This window comes from Mastigoproctus giganteus, chromosome 7 (genome assembly GCF_048544385.1).
Source record: "Mastigoproctus giganteus isolate SK-2022 chromosome 7, ASM4854438v1, whole genome shotgun sequence".
NCBI lineage: Eukaryota > Metazoa > Arthropoda > Arachnida > Uropygi > Thelyphonidae > Mastigoproctus > Mastigoproctus giganteus.
Genome location: NC_143581.1, coordinates 202203375 through 202223896, shown reverse-complemented (window position 1 = coordinate 202223896; position 20522 = coordinate 202203375). Strand labels below are relative to the sequence as shown.

The window sequence follows — 20522 nt, the reverse complement described above, 5'->3', positions numbered from 1 at the left end:
AAAGAAAATTACCTTTTTGTGGACTACGTATAATCCAGAAAGCGAATTTGTCGTTGCTTCCTGCTTTACGGTTCTTTCACTCCTTAAATCTTTCTTTGCTTGTCTGACTGTGTTACCTGTCTGGTTGTCTTAAAGAGATAAAGTGTTCTACTGAAGAAATTTATCTTCATCACGATCACCGAATGCTATACTTTTTTTCCTCTGTGTATTATGGTATGTGGTGAAGAAGAGCTGGTGAAATTGAGAAATTCAACGAGCTGTATTTATTGTACACCTATTAGACGATGTCTTCTAGAAGAAATCACTATTCTCCACTCCATTGGAGACATTAAAATGCTTACATTAAATCTCAAACATTTTTAGAAATATCTACCTAAATGTTTATCGGTTTATTTATGGATTATGCAGTCTCCTGCATAATCCATAAATTTGGTTTTAGAGTTAACCATTTAAGATTACTTATGAGGTATCACTATACTCGAGAGCGATTTCCCTGAATTGAAAGAAGTTGGTAACTACAGACCGGTTCGTTTCACTTCAGTGGTAAGGAAAATCATGAAAGCAATGATAAAAAGTGCAGCACGTGAAAATTTAGATAGAAATCGAAGTCTGAAAGATACCCAACAGATTTTCTTAAAGGGAAATTGTGTTTACCAACGTAGTTAGACGAACAAGTAAGTGCAAAGCACATTTTAGTTCGTAGTAAATCACCGAAGTGATATCATTTTTGTTACATCTCATATTGTGAACGCTTTCACAACGAGTTGCCCTGATATTGCACTACCTCGAATACGCTTCCCCAGTAGACTAATGTTACTTATTCTCGGCGGATATCCCACCACCCAGACGGCACCGTTTCGGAGCTTGTTGGCCTCTCATCGATGGGTTTGATATATCTTGAGTTCCTTAATTAAGGACGACCTTTTTAAAGTTCTCTCCTTTTTGGAAGCGATCCAAAGATTCAGTGGAAGTGTACTCCACTGGAACGTTGTCCTCTGTGTATTTCCAGCTGATGAGAGCGCCTGTCAAGCAGCCCAATGGGATCAACGTTCACATTACAGATGGGGTTCTGTTGATTGACAAACCTGTCGGTCTCGACAAAACAAAATCATATTGGTCACATTGCTCTCTGATATCATGGTGAGTTGTCTAATTGACCAGATGAAGAAGGCGCTGAGACAGGTGAAACTTATCTATGAGAATCCCCACACCTTTGGCTCACCTATTAAAGCCCTTGGCATCTGAACATTGCTTCCACCAGCTGTCATGCAAATTAAAATTAGTGCACATTTCCTGCGAAATTTTCCTCGCACTGATTCCGTTTTGGACCCCCCCCAACACTTTGTTTAACTCTAAAATAAGTTAAATCCCCTCCCCCCAGTGTAGTGTAGTACTCTCTATATATCTTTCAGCAAGCTGGGGTTTACCACATAGTGGATCGATCTCATATTGTGGAGGAACTTCGCCACGAGTTGCCTTGGTATTGCATTACTAAAAATAAAAGTCACTGCTCCAGTGGAGAAGTATTTGAGAGAAACGTATTCTTGAATATTTACAATAACATTTTATAGCTTTCATGCCTTGACACTTAGCCATAGATTATACTATCTTCTTCATTGGAACAGTACTTTTTAGAGTAGTGCAATACTAAGGCAACTCGTGGCGATGCATTCGAAGCAAGTTTAAACTCCTAACGTGGAGTTGCCATTTAAGATGCATCCTTAGATTTATTCTGTTTCCGTTCGTCGATGCGTGTACTGTTTCTGTGGGTCCCATCACGAACTTCTGGTACAGTGGTAACTTGATGACGTGTTCTTTGATAACATAAAGACATCGTTTTATAAATTGGCCATTGGGATCATCAAACTGGTTATCTCAAGTCATGAATGAGCTCGTCCGCTTAACAACAGTGACAATAGTATTCCAATTCCAATGACCCTCGCTATTATCTTCCTCAAGAACACCTGTCCACGATTCGCTATTCCCATGCCAGAAATAAAGGCAGTCCAAAAGGTTAATTATTACCTAAGAAAATAATCTTAGCGTGTAACAACTCAAGGCTGTTTAACACAGTCCCAGTTTAACTTCAAGTACTGCTAATTTCCACAATAATAAGAAGACAATTGAGCTTTACTCGTGCGTGATGCACTCTCCCTCTCTTTGACTCTGGATTCATCCTATGCTAACAAATCAACTCCCAACTTCCTGCGGACGTCTTACTCATGCGCAAATACAGTTGCTACCGTCAAGGAAGGCGTGGGTGACCTCGCACCGTTACCATATGGAGTTTATGTCGAGGCCGATTGACGGTGTAATATGTATTCGATGCTCGCTATCAACGGGGGAAGTACCGTGTTCTCCTAACACGCTGAGTTTCTTCAAGGTTAGGGGAGTGTGTTTCTAAGGGTAAGCAGATATTTCGTTTTTAAATCTATTCCACTACACGCACTTCAACATCATAGGCACTTACCGATTTTGAAATTTTTATGTGCATATGGCAGAGGACAACTGCATCCAGTTTTTGTTTCAATTGATGCACCATAAAATGTCTAAATCTTGGAGAAAATTCTATCTCTAGAATCATATATTTCCACTTCTACCTCCTCAGTTGTTTTCGATCTCGACTTTAAATGCCATAGTCAACTTCAAGTTTTTATAGAGCATAATTATCCCTGTCTTTAACCAGCTTTATTAACTATAACTTATAACTAATTGTTAGAATTCTGAATGTGGTTTCTAATTTTGTTTCCCATCAGTGTACACAGCGTCAAAAACACTACACCTTCATTATTTGTTGGCTTTCCCTCGTAAAGGGCAACCGTGGTATACTTCCAAATTTCTGTGAGGTTCTCTCATCTCATTCGCTCGTAAAAGGACAATAAAATAGGTTTCAGAGAACCCAGACTTTAGACAGATAAGTTCTAGCCTTCACTTTTGCAGATACGTGCTGCTGTCAACAAATTTTCGCTGATTACATCGATAATACCTTTGCACATGCTTCTGAATAATTTAATCCTGCGTGCTTGAAGGATTAAACTGATGGGGATAAAATCGAACGAAGAAATTCATATTAAACATTAAAATGAAGTGAAACAATCAGAAATTATGTAATAGAGATATGGTAGCTCGATTACATACGTACACAGATGCCAGTAAAGCATTGTGTACAATTCCATATGGGTACTAATTTCAATTAATTTTTATGATTATTAAAATTGCATTATTACTGGAATGTATCTAATTTTCATAAATATTATTTAATGTACTATATACACTGCCTTACTAATTTATTAGAGAACCCATCATTCGGTTGACGCATGCCTTCGGTCGTAGGCAAAGGAAATAGTCTGGCTGTCACGTTACATGGTACGAAAGATCTGCAAGAAGAGTTGCAGTGCCTGTGGAGTTATTAAAGATGTACCATGAAGAGATAGACAAGCATCAGCAATGTCATGAGAGGAATGATCACAGGTGCTCTTATAATGGGAGCAGAAGTTACAGACAGTAGTGGAGTTTACCTATATATCGATGCAGACAGTGTCTAGGACTTTTAGGTAGTATAACTTCAACTACAAAAACTCATATTAGGGCCACCCGAGAACTAACTCATCTGCCCATGAGTATTATGTCCATAAATTGTGTGCTTGTGTTTATTTAAACTCTTATTCCACCGTTGTAAAATTTTTAAATGGAACCTTTGGAATTCGAGCAAATATGGTTTTGTTCCATTTTTCAACCTTTCTTTATGTGTGAAAGTGATTCACGCCATTTTCCAATAAATTAAGAAGACATCCAGCTATGCTGCTACGGACTCATTTAACATTTTCCCCAATCCATATGTTTTCCTCATTTTCAAATGCGGTTTTTATCCCTCACTTCTTTCAGTAATCACTCACATTGGTATGGTAATAGGAAAGCTCTCGCGTGTAGCAGTGGTTATGATCGTCTTCCTGCAATACTGGGTGGAAAGGCCCGAGTTCGAATCCAGTTAATGGCGCGAGGACCTTTATAGGCTATTTTCGCAACGTGGCTGAGTTGGTTGGTCTCCCGTGAGGGGTTGCACTGCTTCTTCTCTCGGGAACTTCGGTTTTTTCGTCAAATTAAACAGCAAAAACATTTAACATACTTCTAACCCACAGGTAACTGGAGTACTTTCTCTGTGGGCTACAAAGCAGTAGTTGCTTCATGTTCAGGATTCCTCCATCTTCACAAGATTCTTAATCACAATTTATACCGCGCTTGTTTACGATTCAAGATTTGAGTCTCGAAAGCCCCCACCACCAACAGAGAAAGAATCTACGCCGGTGGGTTCTGACTACTGAAGTGGCCAATGCCAAATCCAGTCCCAAGATCGCTAGAAATGAAATGGTATTTGCCTTGCCAATCAGAAGGATGCTTTCCTTTATTAATAACGAAGAATAGTATTCATGGCAAAAATATTAATAGGGTCAATGCCGCAATTCAACATCTGCTCTTGAGAACCAATTAAAGAGATCCCTGTAAACTGCTAATACCATTCTTCTGTTATCTCTTTCCAGCCAAGAATTCCTGGATCTACGTAAGTAATTGTTTGGTTAAGAATATTCACAATTTCAATCTTCCTTTTATGTTTATCATTTGGAGTAAAACTTTAAAAATGCTGATCGAAAACTGCCAGTGGATTGAACATCTACATTTAGATCACTAAACTCTCACGAAATAAGGTGTCATGAAAAAAAAAAAAAAAAATAGATGAAATCTGGAACATTTCACTCAAGAAACAGATAACATATCAGCTCAGAAACATTATTTACATTTATCGATTTTTTCGAGCCTTTTGAATTACTCAGTAGCAACATATGGGTGTCACACTATTTAATCGATTCCGGAAATAGATATTCTGTACTTTGAATAAATATATATATATATATATATATTTTTATCTGCATCGATGATTAATATATATTTCTTAATTATCAAAGACAGTATACCAGTCAGGGAATTTGTATAATGGCGATCTGCAAAATTGAGAAAGTCGATATTACATTTGTTTTATATTTGCTGAAACCTTTTTGTTTAAAAAAAAAAAAAAAAACATGTTTGAAAGGTCGAGTTCTGTGTTCAACTTGCGTTGCTGTATCACATTACGTTAATCTAATATAATGTTATTTCGGGAATAACATTAAATTTTATGATGTTAAGCAATCCTCTTATCAAACCGGTACTAGCGCCCTCTATCAAGAATTTTCACCTAATCAAATACAATATTTTTCTCATTAATTCTAATGGATGCAATCTTCGTCAAACAAAATAATGAATTTTTATGTGAATAATTACAGTTTTATAGTTAAATTAGGAAATATAAATACGAAAACGAATAAGAACACTAAATAAACGAAATGGAAAAGAAACATTCCGAATAAAAATCGCATCTGAATATAAACATTATCGTCTTATGAAACTGCAAATGTTTCTTGTAGTAATAGCGCCCCCTATTACGAATTTTCACTTAATCAAATACAGTATTTTTCTCATTAATTCTGATAGACACAAACAAGTTCGTCAAACAAACTAATACATTTTTATGCGAATAATTAAGGTTTTATAGCTATATTAGGAATTATAAATAAAAAAACGATCAGGAATGCTAAATAAACGAAATGGTAAAAAAACATTCCGAATAAAAATCGAATCTGAATATGAACATTATCGTCTTATCAAACTGCAAATATTTCTTGTAGTAATAGCGCCCCCTATTAAGAATTTCACCTAATCATATACAGTATTTTTCTCATTAATTCTGATAGATACAAACAAGTTCGTCAAACAAACTAATAAATTTTTATGCGAATAATTAAGGTTTTATAGCTATATTAGGAATTATAAATACAAAAAGGAACAGGAATGCTAAATAAATGAAATGATAAAGAAACATTCCGAATAAAAATCGCATCTGAATATAAACATTATCGTCTTATGAAACTGCAAATGTTTCTTGTAGTAATAGCGCCCTCTATTAAGAATTTTCACCTAATCAAATACAGTATTTTTCTCATTAATTCTGATAGATGCAATCAGGTTTGGGTTTGTCAAACAAAATAATACATTTTTATGTGAATAATTACGATTTTATAGCTACGTTAGGAAATATAAACACGACAACGAATAGGGATGCTAAAGAAACGAAATATTCCTAATAGAAATCGCATCTCAATATAAACATGAATAAGTACGTGTTTTTGCGTGCACCGGATGCTAAGACAGGTGGTGCAACACTTGGTTGTGCGATTAGTCCATTTTTATATAGAAGAAGACTACATGTGCTCTGCATTTTCGCAATAAACTGTCTCGTGAAAATACCACATCAACGGAATGCTTAATGGTAGATGTACCTGAAGGATATCAACCGTGAAATATTTAAGACTCGATTGTGCTGTAATCGCAGAACACGAACATGTCTCAATGTGAAATCTGTGTTTGAAGCACCAGTAGCATAGGCACCGTCATACAGGAGCAAGAGAGGTACTTTTCTTTTGTAGATTTAGACATTACATCTATTTAAATATATATGTGTTGATGTATGCCAATAGATGGCGCTACACGTCGGCCTTTTGATATCTGATCGAAGCAGTTATTCTAATTAGAATAATTCACGATTAATCAATTAATTAGCACTTCAAAATTCAACTTTGGATCGTTGATCTATTAAAAATAATGTATACTTTTTAAGATTAAAAAACAGCTGATGATCACAGGCTGGAATTAGATGTAAATGGCATTCCAGATTGTTGTTCCTTAAGTGATTCTGATGTCCAAATACTTTCCTAAATGGACCATGAATTTCACCATGTCAGTGTTATGGACTATCAGTCTCTTCGCTAGCCCTTAACGCTGTTCCTACTGACATATACTGCCCTACCATTAATATCCGGGCACCTACTTATCTACAAATAACCTTTATTTAGAGGAAAAGGAGTTTAGACCATGTACCATGACTCTCCACTCCAAAGCACAGCTTTCCATTGGTTTATATTCCAAGATCTGCAGGCCTTACATCAATCTAGTTGACGTCTGGCATTCTTCGTGGTGATTAGTCGCTTGTGGATGGCTGCACGACTGTGGTAACCCATATCATGCAGCATACTGTGCACTGTACTGGTACTGACGCGTGTCCCAGTCGCCTCTATGTGTTGCGACAACGTCAACCGTTCAGAGCGGATGATTCTTTGCAGAGCTCTCCTGTCACAGTCCTTCAGCTTCGGAGGTCTTACAGACCACATCACTAGTTGTCCACCTGGGGTCTTCAGTGCTGTTGAAATGTCACATACAGATCGATTACCTTAAGTGGCATGCTATTATCATTCCGCATCTGTTAATTTTGTTGATCGTGAGATCTTGCGTTCAAAATCGTACTACTGTATTTGGATATTAATGGTAAAGCAGCGTACGTCGTATTTTTATCTCAAAATTTGTGTCGTATTTTATTTTGAAATATAGGCTCCTTTAGTCTGAGTCTTTGTTCGCCTAAAAACATAAGGCACTTCCCAACAGCCGATAGCCCTCACTAAATCCCTGGTAATCTCTATTTTCCTCTTCAGTATATGAAAAATTACTATCTTGTTATAATATACTTAGCTATACTACCTATACACTTTATTAGAAGCGAGGAGGATCTGTGCATTTGGCGCATTCATGCTAATCTAGGCAAAAGTAACCTTGATAAAGATGCAAGGAGCTAACAATCTCTCGGAGAGACATGGGACGTCTCACACCAGGAAGTATAGTAAATATGAATCAACCGAAAGTGATGTTCATCTTCACATAAATGGAATTTTCAGCTGAAGGTTTATGTCAGCTTAAGTAATTGTATTTAAAGTGACGCTAATTGCAGTTATACAACGATTGGTTAATGTAAACTGTCCAGACAGCGAAAACAGAACATGTGACTGTACCAACAGAATTAAAATTGATTTTCCTTTAAGGTTAGAGCGAAGCTTGCACCTTCCGATGTTACTCTACCAGCTTGGGTGATTCCTGCGACGTTCGTTCCATTGTGGAGTGAGCGATAGCACGAAATGATGCGCACCTGCTGCTGTCGATATTGCCCATCCCCAATATCGTCCCGTAAAGCGATCGATGATATGAAAGGATTTATTCTAAGAAGAGAGTCGCGATCGACAGAAGGAGATGATTTGGAATCTTTGTCCTTCTACGTACCTCGAAGACATTCTTCAGCTGTTACATGTGAGTATCTTCAGTTTTTCTGTTATATTGAGTAAAACTTTATCCATCTCTTACTAAGGAAAGTTTTAAGGGATTTAAATTTAACTGTAAATGGCTATAAAATATTCATAAATTAATGTCCCCTACATCTTGATCCACCTTTGTGTGTATTCTGTTCTTCAGCAATATCTGGAAGCGTAGAAGACTATGAGAGTAATAAAGGTGAAGAAAACACCTACCAGAAAACGCGGAGTATGTCAGTAGCGAATATTAGCAACGATCCCAACGCGATGAAGTCAAAACGACCCCACATTTCTAGCTATGACATCAGCGTGTGGAGACAATATTCTGTTGGCGAAGATGATATAATCATCGAAGAAGGTCATTCATTAACCCACACGGATTCCAATGATGGAGAAACGCAAGACGGAGTTTTGTCACGTGATAAGGACACGGTCCTAGGGTATTTGGACTTCACAACTTCGTACTGCGAAGTCCAAGAAAAGTAAGTATGAAAAAGTAATCATATAAACTTAAGAAATAGATGAGAAAATTGTTTCTTGGTTAATACTATGTGATTTATTGTTGAATTTAAAGAAGATACCAACCTTTTAGATGGCTCATCCATCATTTGTTTCTAGGTTAAATTGAGGGTACAAAGAAGAGTCGGAGAGGATAGGGATAAAGAAGGTATAGAAGGCGATTCCAGAAAGTTAGTAAGCCAGGCCCACATACCTCGCCAGGCGGAAGAAGGGGGAGGAGATAGGGACCCGTCTCCTCCCCCTGACCGGGAAGGGGAGTAAAAGAAAACCAGGCGAGGGTGCTCGGTTTGATGGCCAATGTGGCTTATGGCAGCGAAGCTGCTGGTGTCTCCAATGTCTGGGTTTGGAGTCTTGCGTGGGATCAGGTCCGTGCGGGATTTATGGTCACTTCCTTGTTTCTTATAGTTATGGTGGCAATTCACTGGACTGGTTTTCATGGGACGCAGTCCAGTCCATGGTTCTTCTTTTATGTTGTCGCGTATTCAGGATCCAGACGTGTTGATATACTTGGCACAGAGTCCCATCGATGATTCGCCTCACTTCCTTGTTGTCTCATTACGTTGTAGAGCAGCTGCGAACACAGGCGGAAGAATGGGAATTTTTGCTTCAGAACCTTATAGACACCCTAATATCTTCAAATTGTATAAGTTAATATTGATAACTTGGCGTAATTATACAACGTAATGTTTGTTTACTAAAATTCTACATCCCTTGGACATTGCCAGAGTGGTTATCCGCGATGGGAGGAATTAAAATTATAATTAAAGGTTCTTTTATAAGCAAAATGCTGGTTGCGCAAGTTAGTTTTATGGGTTTATTCGATAAGCAGTGAAGACTTTAAAGTTCCAGATTGATGGATGTTAGTTGATGCAAAGCTTACTACGAATTTTCACATCAGCTGTCGCTAGAAGGGCATTAGTCCGAAATATAACGCATTTCGCCGTAAGTACAAACACGATTAAAGCAAATTGCCGTAGATCTCCGTATCGACAAAGCGGAAGGCGAAAATTGCATCACTCGCTCTTCTGCTCTTTGAGAACTTGAAGACGCTGTAAGATGAGTCTGAAGATACGCCTGAGGTAAGTTTTAATGATATTGGAGAGCAGTGAGCGAGGGGCGCATAAAGGACGTAATAATTTCATTATTACGTTCTTTATGGGCTGTTATTGCTGCGCAGTCTACAAAAGGAAATTGGATTTTGGTTCACAAGGATTCATTTATTTCTCTCACTACGTTTGTAAGTTGTTATTGATTCTCAATTAGAAATTTATTGTTCGCACCAATTTAAATAATGTTGGAAAACATGAAGTGGAATTTCTTTTGGGCCTGATTTAATTGTACATGAAAACACAATAGTTCGTTTGGAGTTTCATTTTTATAATTTTCATCGTTTGGTTTATACTTTCCATCGTTTATTTGGTTTACACTTTTCACGCCAAACGAATATCAACTTAGATAAAGGTCCCGTCACCAGGAAGAGGCATTCCAGCATCCGTCCACAGCACGAGGAGCCGGGCCAGGTCAGTAGAGGAACGCCTGTTGTAGTCCAAACTCCCCAGCAGAGCAAGAAGGTTGAAGATTTCAGAAATGAAGTGGAATACAGGGGAAGAGGGAAGGAAAGGGCAAGGCAAAGCTGGAACCTCGAGGAAGGGAGGGCCCAAGGGGACCAGAGGACCAGAAAACCACTAGTAGGAGAACATCCGGAAATTTTCCTGCACCACGAAATCCCAAGAGAAAAACATGGGGTCAAGCCACTCAAAAGTCTGTCTTCGTTCCATAGCACTAGTACAGAGTGGGAAGGGAAGACAGGTGAGTGACCTTTAGCCTCCAGTTGTTGTTTTTTTTTGCTGCTTTAGTCATGACTAGTTATAATAGCGAAAAAAGAAACTTGTTGGAATTAAATCTATTGTTTGTGCTCGTCAGGAGATTGCTGTTCATGGAAGAGATTAACCATAGATTTATTGAAGCACACATTTTATTCGCAAGAGCAGTTCACGCTAAGTTAGGAAGTATACTGAATAAGAGATAGTACTAAAAGAGAGAAAGTTTTAATATTGCCAAAGCTTAGCCACAGAGAAATTATAAGATGGACCCAGGACTACCATGTACCTTTATCTGCTTTTCCAGCCAGCCCGATTTAAACTCTATTGATAATCCAATAGTCTTGATCCTCTCAGCAGAACAAACTTGCCTTCGTAAAGAGTTACCATGGCTTTGCCCTGCTTTAAAAGAGAAGGCCTCGCCAAAGGTTTAATTGATTATTCGTTGGTTGCTCTGGCAGTTTATTTCTAGAATAACCGATCCCTCAGATAGCAGGTAATGTCTGGTGACAACACACAATTATCATTTTTTTCTTATTATTAATCTCCCAAAATGCTCCTGAGCCTCTCAGGAGATTTCTGATCCGCTTTCTATAACACTTGCATTGATTTTTCTAGGTTGACCGTGTTCCTGGACGAAGCCAGAGATTTACCTTGCAAAGGAAGCCGAGTTGTCTACGATACATTCGTCAAGGTGTCCGTGATGCCATCGAAAAAGAACAGCCGATTTTCTCGAGCAATTAAAAGCAGCCTCAACCCATCTTATAAAGAACATTTCTATTTTAAATTTCCAATAGATAAAGAAAAGGATGAATACAAGTTGAAATACCTCCAGTTTTCGGTCATGGATGTCGAACGCCAAGGCAAACATGACGCCATCGGATACGTTGTCCTTCCGATAAACAAAATAAACCTGAATGAAGTTGGTAATCATAGTATCCCTATCATGCCAATGTCTAAAGTAAGTGCTCTTAATCTTAATTGTTAATTTAACTGGAACTGGAACCACTAGTTCCAGTATATATAATAAATTAAATTATTATACATGGTTTATTATTAAAAGTATGTGATGCTTGATTAATTAATTCAATTAATAATTGAAATGATCGTTTTGAATTCATGATTATTTTTATTTATCATAATAAGAATAAAGTTTCATGCATTATGTTTTTAGCCAGTTGCTGACCTTGGCCAGATTTTACTCTCTTTGTCTTACTGTCGTTCTGCTGGAAGACTGACCGTTATTCTACTGAAAGCTCGACATTTGCGTCCAGAGGTACCCGTCTGCAAGTTGACATTGAAGCCTTGGGTCAAAGGTAAAGTTTGGTACCAATTCCATTAATAACTCATTCCTCATGTTTTTCCATCAATAAAGGTTTAGCAGATACACCTGAGCCAGATATGACTAACCCGTAATTGTTCAATTGAAATCTGTTAAAAATCATTAAATAAACAAATCTTTATTGCAAAGTATATACGTGCAAAGGCAAAGTTCCTAAATCTATCAACCACGTGCAATCTGTTTCTGTTGGTGGTTAGGGAAGGAATCGCCTGAAGAGTACAGAGTGGGATCCTCCATTGAACAGCATCCCACAGATGCTGTTCACTGGAGCTGAAATACGAACTACTAGCACATTTGCAGTGGCAGTGAGTCTAGCTGCGGGCGTTGGTATTTTTAAGGATTGCATCAGGGCTGTAGTGCTGCTGATAGAGAGAACACCATGTTTATGAGCTGCCCACCTGAGCAACCAATATTCAGAAGTGTACACTGGTTTCAGTGTTGCAAGGGAAACCGAAGTCCATGTTTCTGGACTTCGGTTTCCCTTGCCCACAGGGCAGACAACTGTGGTTATATGCTTTCTGGTGATGCTAATATCCTTGATATAGAGGAGACGTTGCTTCGCTTAGCCATTTTCAGGTGAAAAGCATCCAGGTGTATTTTGTTTCAATTCTATTCTCTATCCAAGTCAAGTATTTGATATCCAGTGATTCCCATGTGTCCTGAGTATCTAAATCTGATGAAAGCATCACTATGCAATGACCAGATAAATTTTTATTAGCAATTTTGAATATTGAATTCCCAGCCAGGTAATCATTGTTTAAATCAGGTCACGGAATGCTTCGCAGTACAAGGTCACACTAACAAACGTATTGTGATCACAACCCCACCTAAAAGAGGTCAAAGCACAGCTGGATAGCTTCCCATGTCTCACTACTGAGGGGAGTGAGTTACCACTGCAACACTTCGAATGAACGGGAACAAAGACTGCTAATTACCGCAGACCGGCAAGGTGCTTTAACTGAAGTTTTCTTGCATCTGACTTATTTTCCCCAACCCATGTGTAACTTTTGAACGCGTTAAAATATTCCAGTCTGTCATATTGCAGAAACAACTGTCCTTTTTAATTTTTCTACTATGTGCTGACTCTCATACTGCCGCATATCTTGGCTTCTAAACATTGACAGAGATAATCTAACTACCACTTTATCCCTTGCGAACTGTACTTACCATCTGTGTAGGAATAACCCCGCTAATCCGAACCCTTAATTACCAAGTTATATTCACACACCAACTTTATCTGACTTTGAGGAACAATTCGTTGAGGGTGAGATCTCTGTAGCCCTCACGCGAAAACCCGAAATGAGCCGCATTCCATGGAAGGAATGTGGCTCATCCTATTAATTTAATCCTATTGCTCGCCATTACCAGGGCCTGTTGCACAGTAAGCTCTCCAGCCCTTCAGGTTCTTGCAGGTGTCCTCCCCCTTGACTTGGAGTTTATCCGTCGAGGATTGCACTACTGCTTGTCGCGGGGAATCCCAGCTACCATCTTTGGACATACCATCGACGCCCGCACTGACTGTAAGCAAGAAAAGAAGAAACTAGCTGCCATGCTACTACAAATCTGGCAGACAAGATGGGAGGAGACGGACAAGGGCCTAATAACTAAGAAATTCATCCGGGATGTCAAACTAGTTTATCCAAAGTCGCCGCCTTGGTTCTCTCCTGGCCTCTACTGTACATATATTATAACTGGACACGGCTCTATAAATCATATGTTGACTACCTTGGGAATCATTAATAACCCCTACTATACATGTGGAGAAATTGAAGATTGGGACCATCTTCTTTATAACTGCCCAATTTATGACGATCTTCGAGGAACACTGTACACCAGACTCCAACACATACCTCAAGGACAGGAGCACCTGTTAATTTCTAACGAACAATACTACAAATTATTAACGGAGTACGCACAGAACCTCTTTTCTAGGTGCAGGACTCTACAACCAACTCAAGCTAGGGATACAAACCTGTAAGAGACTTGCTCAAACTTGAAATAAAAAATCTGTACTTGACCGTTTTACCAGTATAGACTTGCTAACCCTGGAACATCCAGGGTAGGATGATTACCTGCTAACTTTCCACACAGTTTGGTAGGCTCCAGTGGTCTTGACCACTCCACCGCAAAATATAAGTCACACTCAGCACTCTCGCTGAGTGGCTTTTCTACCCTTCTGGAGTTATCACCCCCCCCCCCTTTTCTCCTGGTGGGGCATACGCTCCACTGTCAATTTATGGGATGCCCTCACCTATATCCCCTTACTCTTACTTTCACCCCCATTTTATATGGCGCAGATGTGGAAAACCACAGGTGGCGCCCGACCCTAACACTGTGTACACTATGCACACTATGTTCCACTGAAACCTAACTAAGTTTCTCTTGTGTGAAAGCTCCTGGTTTCTCCCTGCTCTCTCTCTTCGAAGTTGGGACCATCCTCATACAAATTCCAACCTGGGACAGGAATTTCTAATATTCCTGCTGGCGCATGCACCACTGTGCAAGGTTCTTCCCCCAAGGTTCTCCTCTGGTGGTCTGATAAACCTTAGCGATAGGATTAAATTAATTATTTTTATTTTATTATTATTTTTTATTTATTGATTAATTTTTTGTTGGACCTCTTCCTCTTCCCTTTCTTACCTCCTTCCTTCCCTTTGCCCCACTTCATTTCTTGAGTCCTCTCCTTCCTTGCTTTGCTGGAGGAATACTGACCTGGTCCTGCTCCTCGTGCCTTGGACTGATGCCGGAACGCCTCCTCCTGGTGACGGGCCTTCCAGTAACCGAGAGTCCAGATGAACGACACGACAACACTCTCTCCACAATATCTACACTACTCACACGCTCATCTGGTCTCGGCAGATTTTTCTTCTTCACAATTTTTTTCGAGGTTTTGTTGGGGGACCACTGGCACCACTGACAGATACACACTATGTCCACTATTGGTTTTCGTCCACAAGTTTGCTTTTTATGCGTTGAACTCATTAAGTTTATCGTTGATAATTGTAAACCACTTTTCATTTCTTTCCATACACAGTTTAAAGTGGACAGAGAGATCATCAAATGAATGGTCCAGCCTTAACAACTCGGAAGTTGTCGGTTTATGGTTGTAATCACCTTTATTAGCAATTAACAGTTCAGAAGAGATCCAGGGTCTTGACGTCTTATCATTCTCTTTTGCATCAAGGGTTAGATCGCGAGTAGAGCGTGAACTCTTTGCCTGAAGTTTCTTTGGTTTGGAGCATTTAGGACATATCCATTTCTCTTTGATAATCTTCCCCAGTTTTTTAATAATACCCTCATTAAACCTTCTGTATTTCACAAAAATGTGTTTCTTGCATATTCCAGTACATATGAGATAAATAAAATACTCATGGATATTTACATTCCAGAGACCACACTCCATGTAATTGCTGGTATTATATTGAGAAGCCATTACTTTTCAATATCACACTTAATCAGTGTGATATATACACTGAGTGAACAGAAATCATGGGATACCCGCCTAGTAAAGGGTAGGCCCATCTTTTGACCGGATAAGAGTAGTTACACGGCGAGGCATTCAGTTCACTACTTCACGAAAGCGTTCCACAGGTATTTTCATCCATGCTTGCTGCACCACTGTATATAATTCCGTTTCATTCCTTTGATCCACAGCTCGAACGGACCTTTCCACTTCATCCCAAAGATGCTCCACAGGGTTCACGTTTGGTGAACAGGGAGGCCATTCCATGGTAGTAAATTCTGCAGAATGCTCTTTGAACCATTTTCTAGTCACCATGGCACAGAGGCACATTGTTCTGCTGGAAGAATCCATTGCCCTGTGGGTGCACGATGACCACGAAGGAAAGCAGATGGTCTGCAAGGATGTACAGGTATCCTGGACCGTTGAGAGATGCATCCAGACGTACCAGAGGTCCTAACCTGTGCCAGTTGAACACGTCCCAGACCATTTAACCTCAGGGGCTCGCATCTGGCGAGTATGGGCTTGGCACACCCAGGGTCCTGAGCTGGATATTATCATTCTTCTCTTCCTTGGTAATACCCTTCAACTTCTCTCTCTCTCTCTCTCTCTTTCTCTCTCTCTCTCTCTCTCTCTCTCTCTCTCTCTCTCTCTCAGGGTAATTCAGAAATTTTTTTTTGGCTGGTGCAGCATAAGCCTCAGGCTTCCTTGCACCATATAGCTAATATCAATACTAATTACCGGCCGTCCATCTGCCTGAACAGTTCCTTGTTGACATGACGGGTGCATAGTTTGTGCGGTTTCCGCCAGATGCGCACCCTCCCATCCGCTTCAAATAACTGTAAACGGGACTCATTGGACCATGAGATCCGTCTCCAATCATCCAAGGTCCAGTGTCGATGTTTTTTCGTCCACTTGAGGCATAGTCCGCTGTCGTGGTGTTGGCAATGGGACTCTGGTGGGTCCCATAGTTACTGTTAAATTTTCAAATATACGACTCGGTAAGATGAATAATTTTAATTATTTGTCCTTTGTAAAATTAAAATAAGAAATAAAAAATAAAATGAGTTATGTACTATATTAAAGATATTTTCATGGTAGAACAAAAATCTCCACTTCGATATAATTTTTTTTAAATATTCTTTTCAGATAACTTTGACACCTACTCCAAGGTCACGTTGATGTGCGCGGGAGAAAAAGTGAAAACAAAACACAGCCGAACTGCAACACCCTCAAGGGATCCGTCATTCAACCAAGCATTTTCTTTTGTGGTTCCACCAGCTTTCCTTGAAGACACCAGTGTGGTAGTCACTTTAACTGCAGGAGGCCTTCTGCACCAGAACTATGTCATTGGGAGGGTAACGGCTGGACCTTACACGGCCTCCACTAAAGGCGAGCTGACTCATTGGGGTCAGATGATAAACAATAACAAGCCATCGATCCGATGGAGGGAGCTCTGTGTTTAATGCTGAATACGAATGGATCAATAATATCAATTAATCACCAGCTGAGAATACCTCAACTGGGTAGGACGCATTAAATTTGACAAAAAGTGCCAAGAAACATAATCCTGCTGGAAGAATTATTCTTACGATGAAGAAATTCTCCTTTTTGGATGGTTTGGAGTTCCTAAAAAGTCTTAGCATGTATACATTTACGTATTTATACGCAGCGTACATTGTACGCAGACGCACGCACACAAACGTTCTCCAGTGTATTACTGATTAATTAATTTTCATCAGATGTAATTAATTTATATCGAACAGTTGAACATAATCGCGCTATTTTCTCATATCGATACAAGGAAGGATTTTAAAAAAAAATTAGAAATTTATTTTAAATTATTAAATTAATATATTTTGCTTATTAATTAATAAGTAGATTCATATTTATCATACATAATCAGATATTACTGTCTACAAAAGTCGATAGACTACGCTATCAGTGTTTAAGGATGAGATTAACGTTTATAATTTGAGTTCAAATCCATCTGACCTTTTAGAAATTTCTTTACTTTGAGAACTCAGTAAAACCATACACCCGCTAGATATTTCTGTGTGTGTGCGCGTGCGTATGAATTTTATAATGTCTATATAACTTAGACATTCTAATTTATATTATTGTAGTTTCGTTTAATTCAACGTGGAATAAAATCACATGAACTCGTAGAACTACAATTATTGTTGTCCTGTGACTTTCAGCCATTCAAAAAGTTTCATTAATTTTAATAACAAGCGCCCTCTTCTGGCAAACTGTCATCATGTCAAAATGTCAGCCAAAGTGAAAAAAAAAAAAAAAACATTTCACGCATCCCTTCCATCTAAAGGTTTGTCCAGTTCCTCCTTAAATTTATTTAACCTAGCAACTTTCACAAAGACAGATGGAAGTTTGTTCCAGCAATCAACTACTCGCTGGCTAAAAGCAAATTTCCGCCCATCTATTCTACAACTGTCTTTCCTCAGTTTGAATTTATGCCCGCCTCAAGTGCACAATTGGAGCAAGAGAAAGAATCCCATCAGAATTGAGCCTGCTCAACCCATTCAAGGCCTTATACGTCTCGGTTAGATCACCTTGCAGGTTCCAAGTCTCCAGACGCTGCAATTTGCAGAACTTAAGCCTTTCTTCGTAACACCACCTTTTTTTTCCGCTCACCAATCTTGTTGTCCTTCTCTGTACTCGTTCCAGCAGCTCTACATCCTTCCTAAAACGAGGCCTCCAAACCTATATGCAGTACAAGGCGTGGACCTGACCATTGCCTAATGCAAAGGGATAATCACCTTCCTTTCCCGACTAGCAAAATTCCTGTATATCATTGACAAAAACCCCATGACTTACTCTGGCAGCCTTTCTGTACTGCTCAGAAAACTTCATATCTGACTGCAAAATTACTCCCAGGTCTTTTTCATTCTCCACCTGCTAGATGTACTACCACAGTAGTACCTGAGAATAGTACCTCACAGTTGGTACGTTTCTCGGGGGTTACTTCTACCCATATGCAGTACTTTGCATTTGTCAAGGTTAAACTTTAGTTGCCACTTCTTAGCCCATCTGCCCAAATTATCTAGATCCCGTTGCAGTAGTACACTGCCATTACTGTCATTAACAACCCTGCCAACCTTTGTATCATCTGCAAACTTCGACATTAAGCCTGATATACCTTCATCAATATCATTGATAAATATACAAAACAACAGTGGACCTAACACCGAACCCTGTGGGACTCCATTAATAACATTAGTCCACGAAGAGCAGCACCCATTGATTACCACCTTCTGTCTTCTCCCACTCAACCATTCTTTTATCCATTGTAGCAACTTACCCTTAATACCATTTTGCTCCAATTTGTTCAGCAGTCTTCCATGCGCAACAGAATCGAAAGCTTTCTTGAAATCCAAGTACAGTAGAACCCGGATAAGAAATTCCCGCATAAGAAAATTTCCCCTTTATTAGGTTTGGTTTCTTAAGTCCCAATTTCAACTCAATATGTTGTAATCCATTATTTTTCCGGGTAAAAAGTTTTCCCTCATAAAAATTTCGTGATAAATAATACACGGTGTATTATTATAATGACGTTTTCCCACTTAATACGTTTTTTAAATATATAAATTATTTATTTTTAATATTAAAAACCATTAACCAATATAAACATTTGGTAATCGAGCAAGTTAGTGCCAAGCATCATTTTAGTTATCGTTTTTGCTACATCTCATATTGTGAATGTCTTCAGAAAGAGTTGCCCTGTTATTGCACTACCTCCAATAGCAACGCTTCGCCAATGGAGAAGACTAATGTTACTTATTCTCGGCTTTTCGATGACGTCATATATAAACCTTTCTTTTTTTATCTATTGCGTTTATTAATTAATAAATACGTTATATAATGATATTACCTTGTCTACTAAAGCGATTAGAGGCAATTGCTTTTGTATTATTATGACAAAGATATGTTAATAATCAGTTGAATCCCGCCTTTTCCTCCTCTCCCATAAAATAATCATAACAACATCCAAGACATCATAAACTTCACTGTAATCTATTTATTCCCAAAAAAAGGTTAAAATATGATTAAAATACATAGTATAGTTAATAATAATTTGGTATTTAAAATACACGATAAATTACATTATACTATTCGCATTGTTCAATATGTATTTTGGTCACGATTGATAAACTGGTTAAATGTCTTTATTTAAACAAATAAAATATACATATAATTGAAGTAAAAGAAAATCAAAATAGTAGTTTCGTACCGGGTGTGTACTCTTCAGTAGAGAGATTCTTTTTGTTTCGTATTCATTTCTTTAATAACTAGGTTCTTAATATATAAGAAAAACAGTAGCTTTCGGGGAGAGGTGTCCATTCTTCAGCTGAACAGTGAGGGATATGTATACATATTTACACTGAGTGATCACTGAATTATGACCACCCCTATGAAAACTGAATGCGACCCGTTGACCACGAGAGTGCACAGTTAGTCGACCTGCGTAGCATAGATGAGGTATATCAGGCTTGTGGATACACCAATCACCTCCATACCTGCATTGCTGACCGCATTACACACTGCTTGGTTGGACATACCTCCCGAACGCTTCCGACATCTTGTTGAATCAATGCCAGGCCGGATAGCTGCTGTACTGAGGGCAAAAGGAGGACCAACGAAGTATTAGGTAGGTGGTCATAATTCAGTGATCAATCAGTGTATATTACATGAAATAATAACTAATGAAGCAATGGGACTACGCTTCAGGTTCACTATTGAATGGTCAGTGTTTTGCGCCATGTTTTGTTCGTAGTGAACTGTCCAAGTAGATGCAGCGGTGGTCGATGAAGCCGTAGTTGTTGCAGGAACAGTTGAAACTAGTTGTTGTTGAAGAGTCCACGGGAGCAGAATTGCACCATTTAAGTCAGAAGCTAGAGATAGTCTTCTAGCAAAGACATCGTGGGCAACCAGTTGGAGAGCATGAAAAGCGTTAACGTTTTGAACTAAGAGAGACTCTTGACTGGGAGAGAAATTTTCAACTGACTGTTGTTGTACAGTTGACACTCATAGAGGACTTGTTTCCAATATTCACGAGCTTGTAAATCAACAAACTCACGAGCTTGTAAATTACATCTATCCAGAATATTGGCTGGATAACTGCATTTGGAAAGACCCAC

General features: G+C 38.9%; 1 protein-coding gene across 1 annotated transcript; it reads left to right on the top strand.

Moving 5' to 3' along the window:
• The first annotated feature begins 2285 nt into the window (after nucleotides 1-2285).
• On the top strand, nucleotides 2286-17157 carry LOC150083582 (synaptotagmin-7-like). The gene is made up of 6 exons (XM_090377372.1): nucleotides 2286-2406; nucleotides 7962-8223; nucleotides 8386-8707; nucleotides 11183-11525; nucleotides 11739-11880; nucleotides 16516-17157. The coding sequence occupies exons 2-6, from the start codon at nucleotides 8055-8057 to the stop codon at nucleotides 16830-16832; spliced, it is 1293 nt and encodes a 430-aa protein (XP_090233498.1). The 5' UTR covers nucleotides 2286-2406; nucleotides 7962-8054; the 3' UTR covers nucleotides 16833-17157.
• Nucleotides 17158-20522: the final 3365 nt, after the last annotated feature.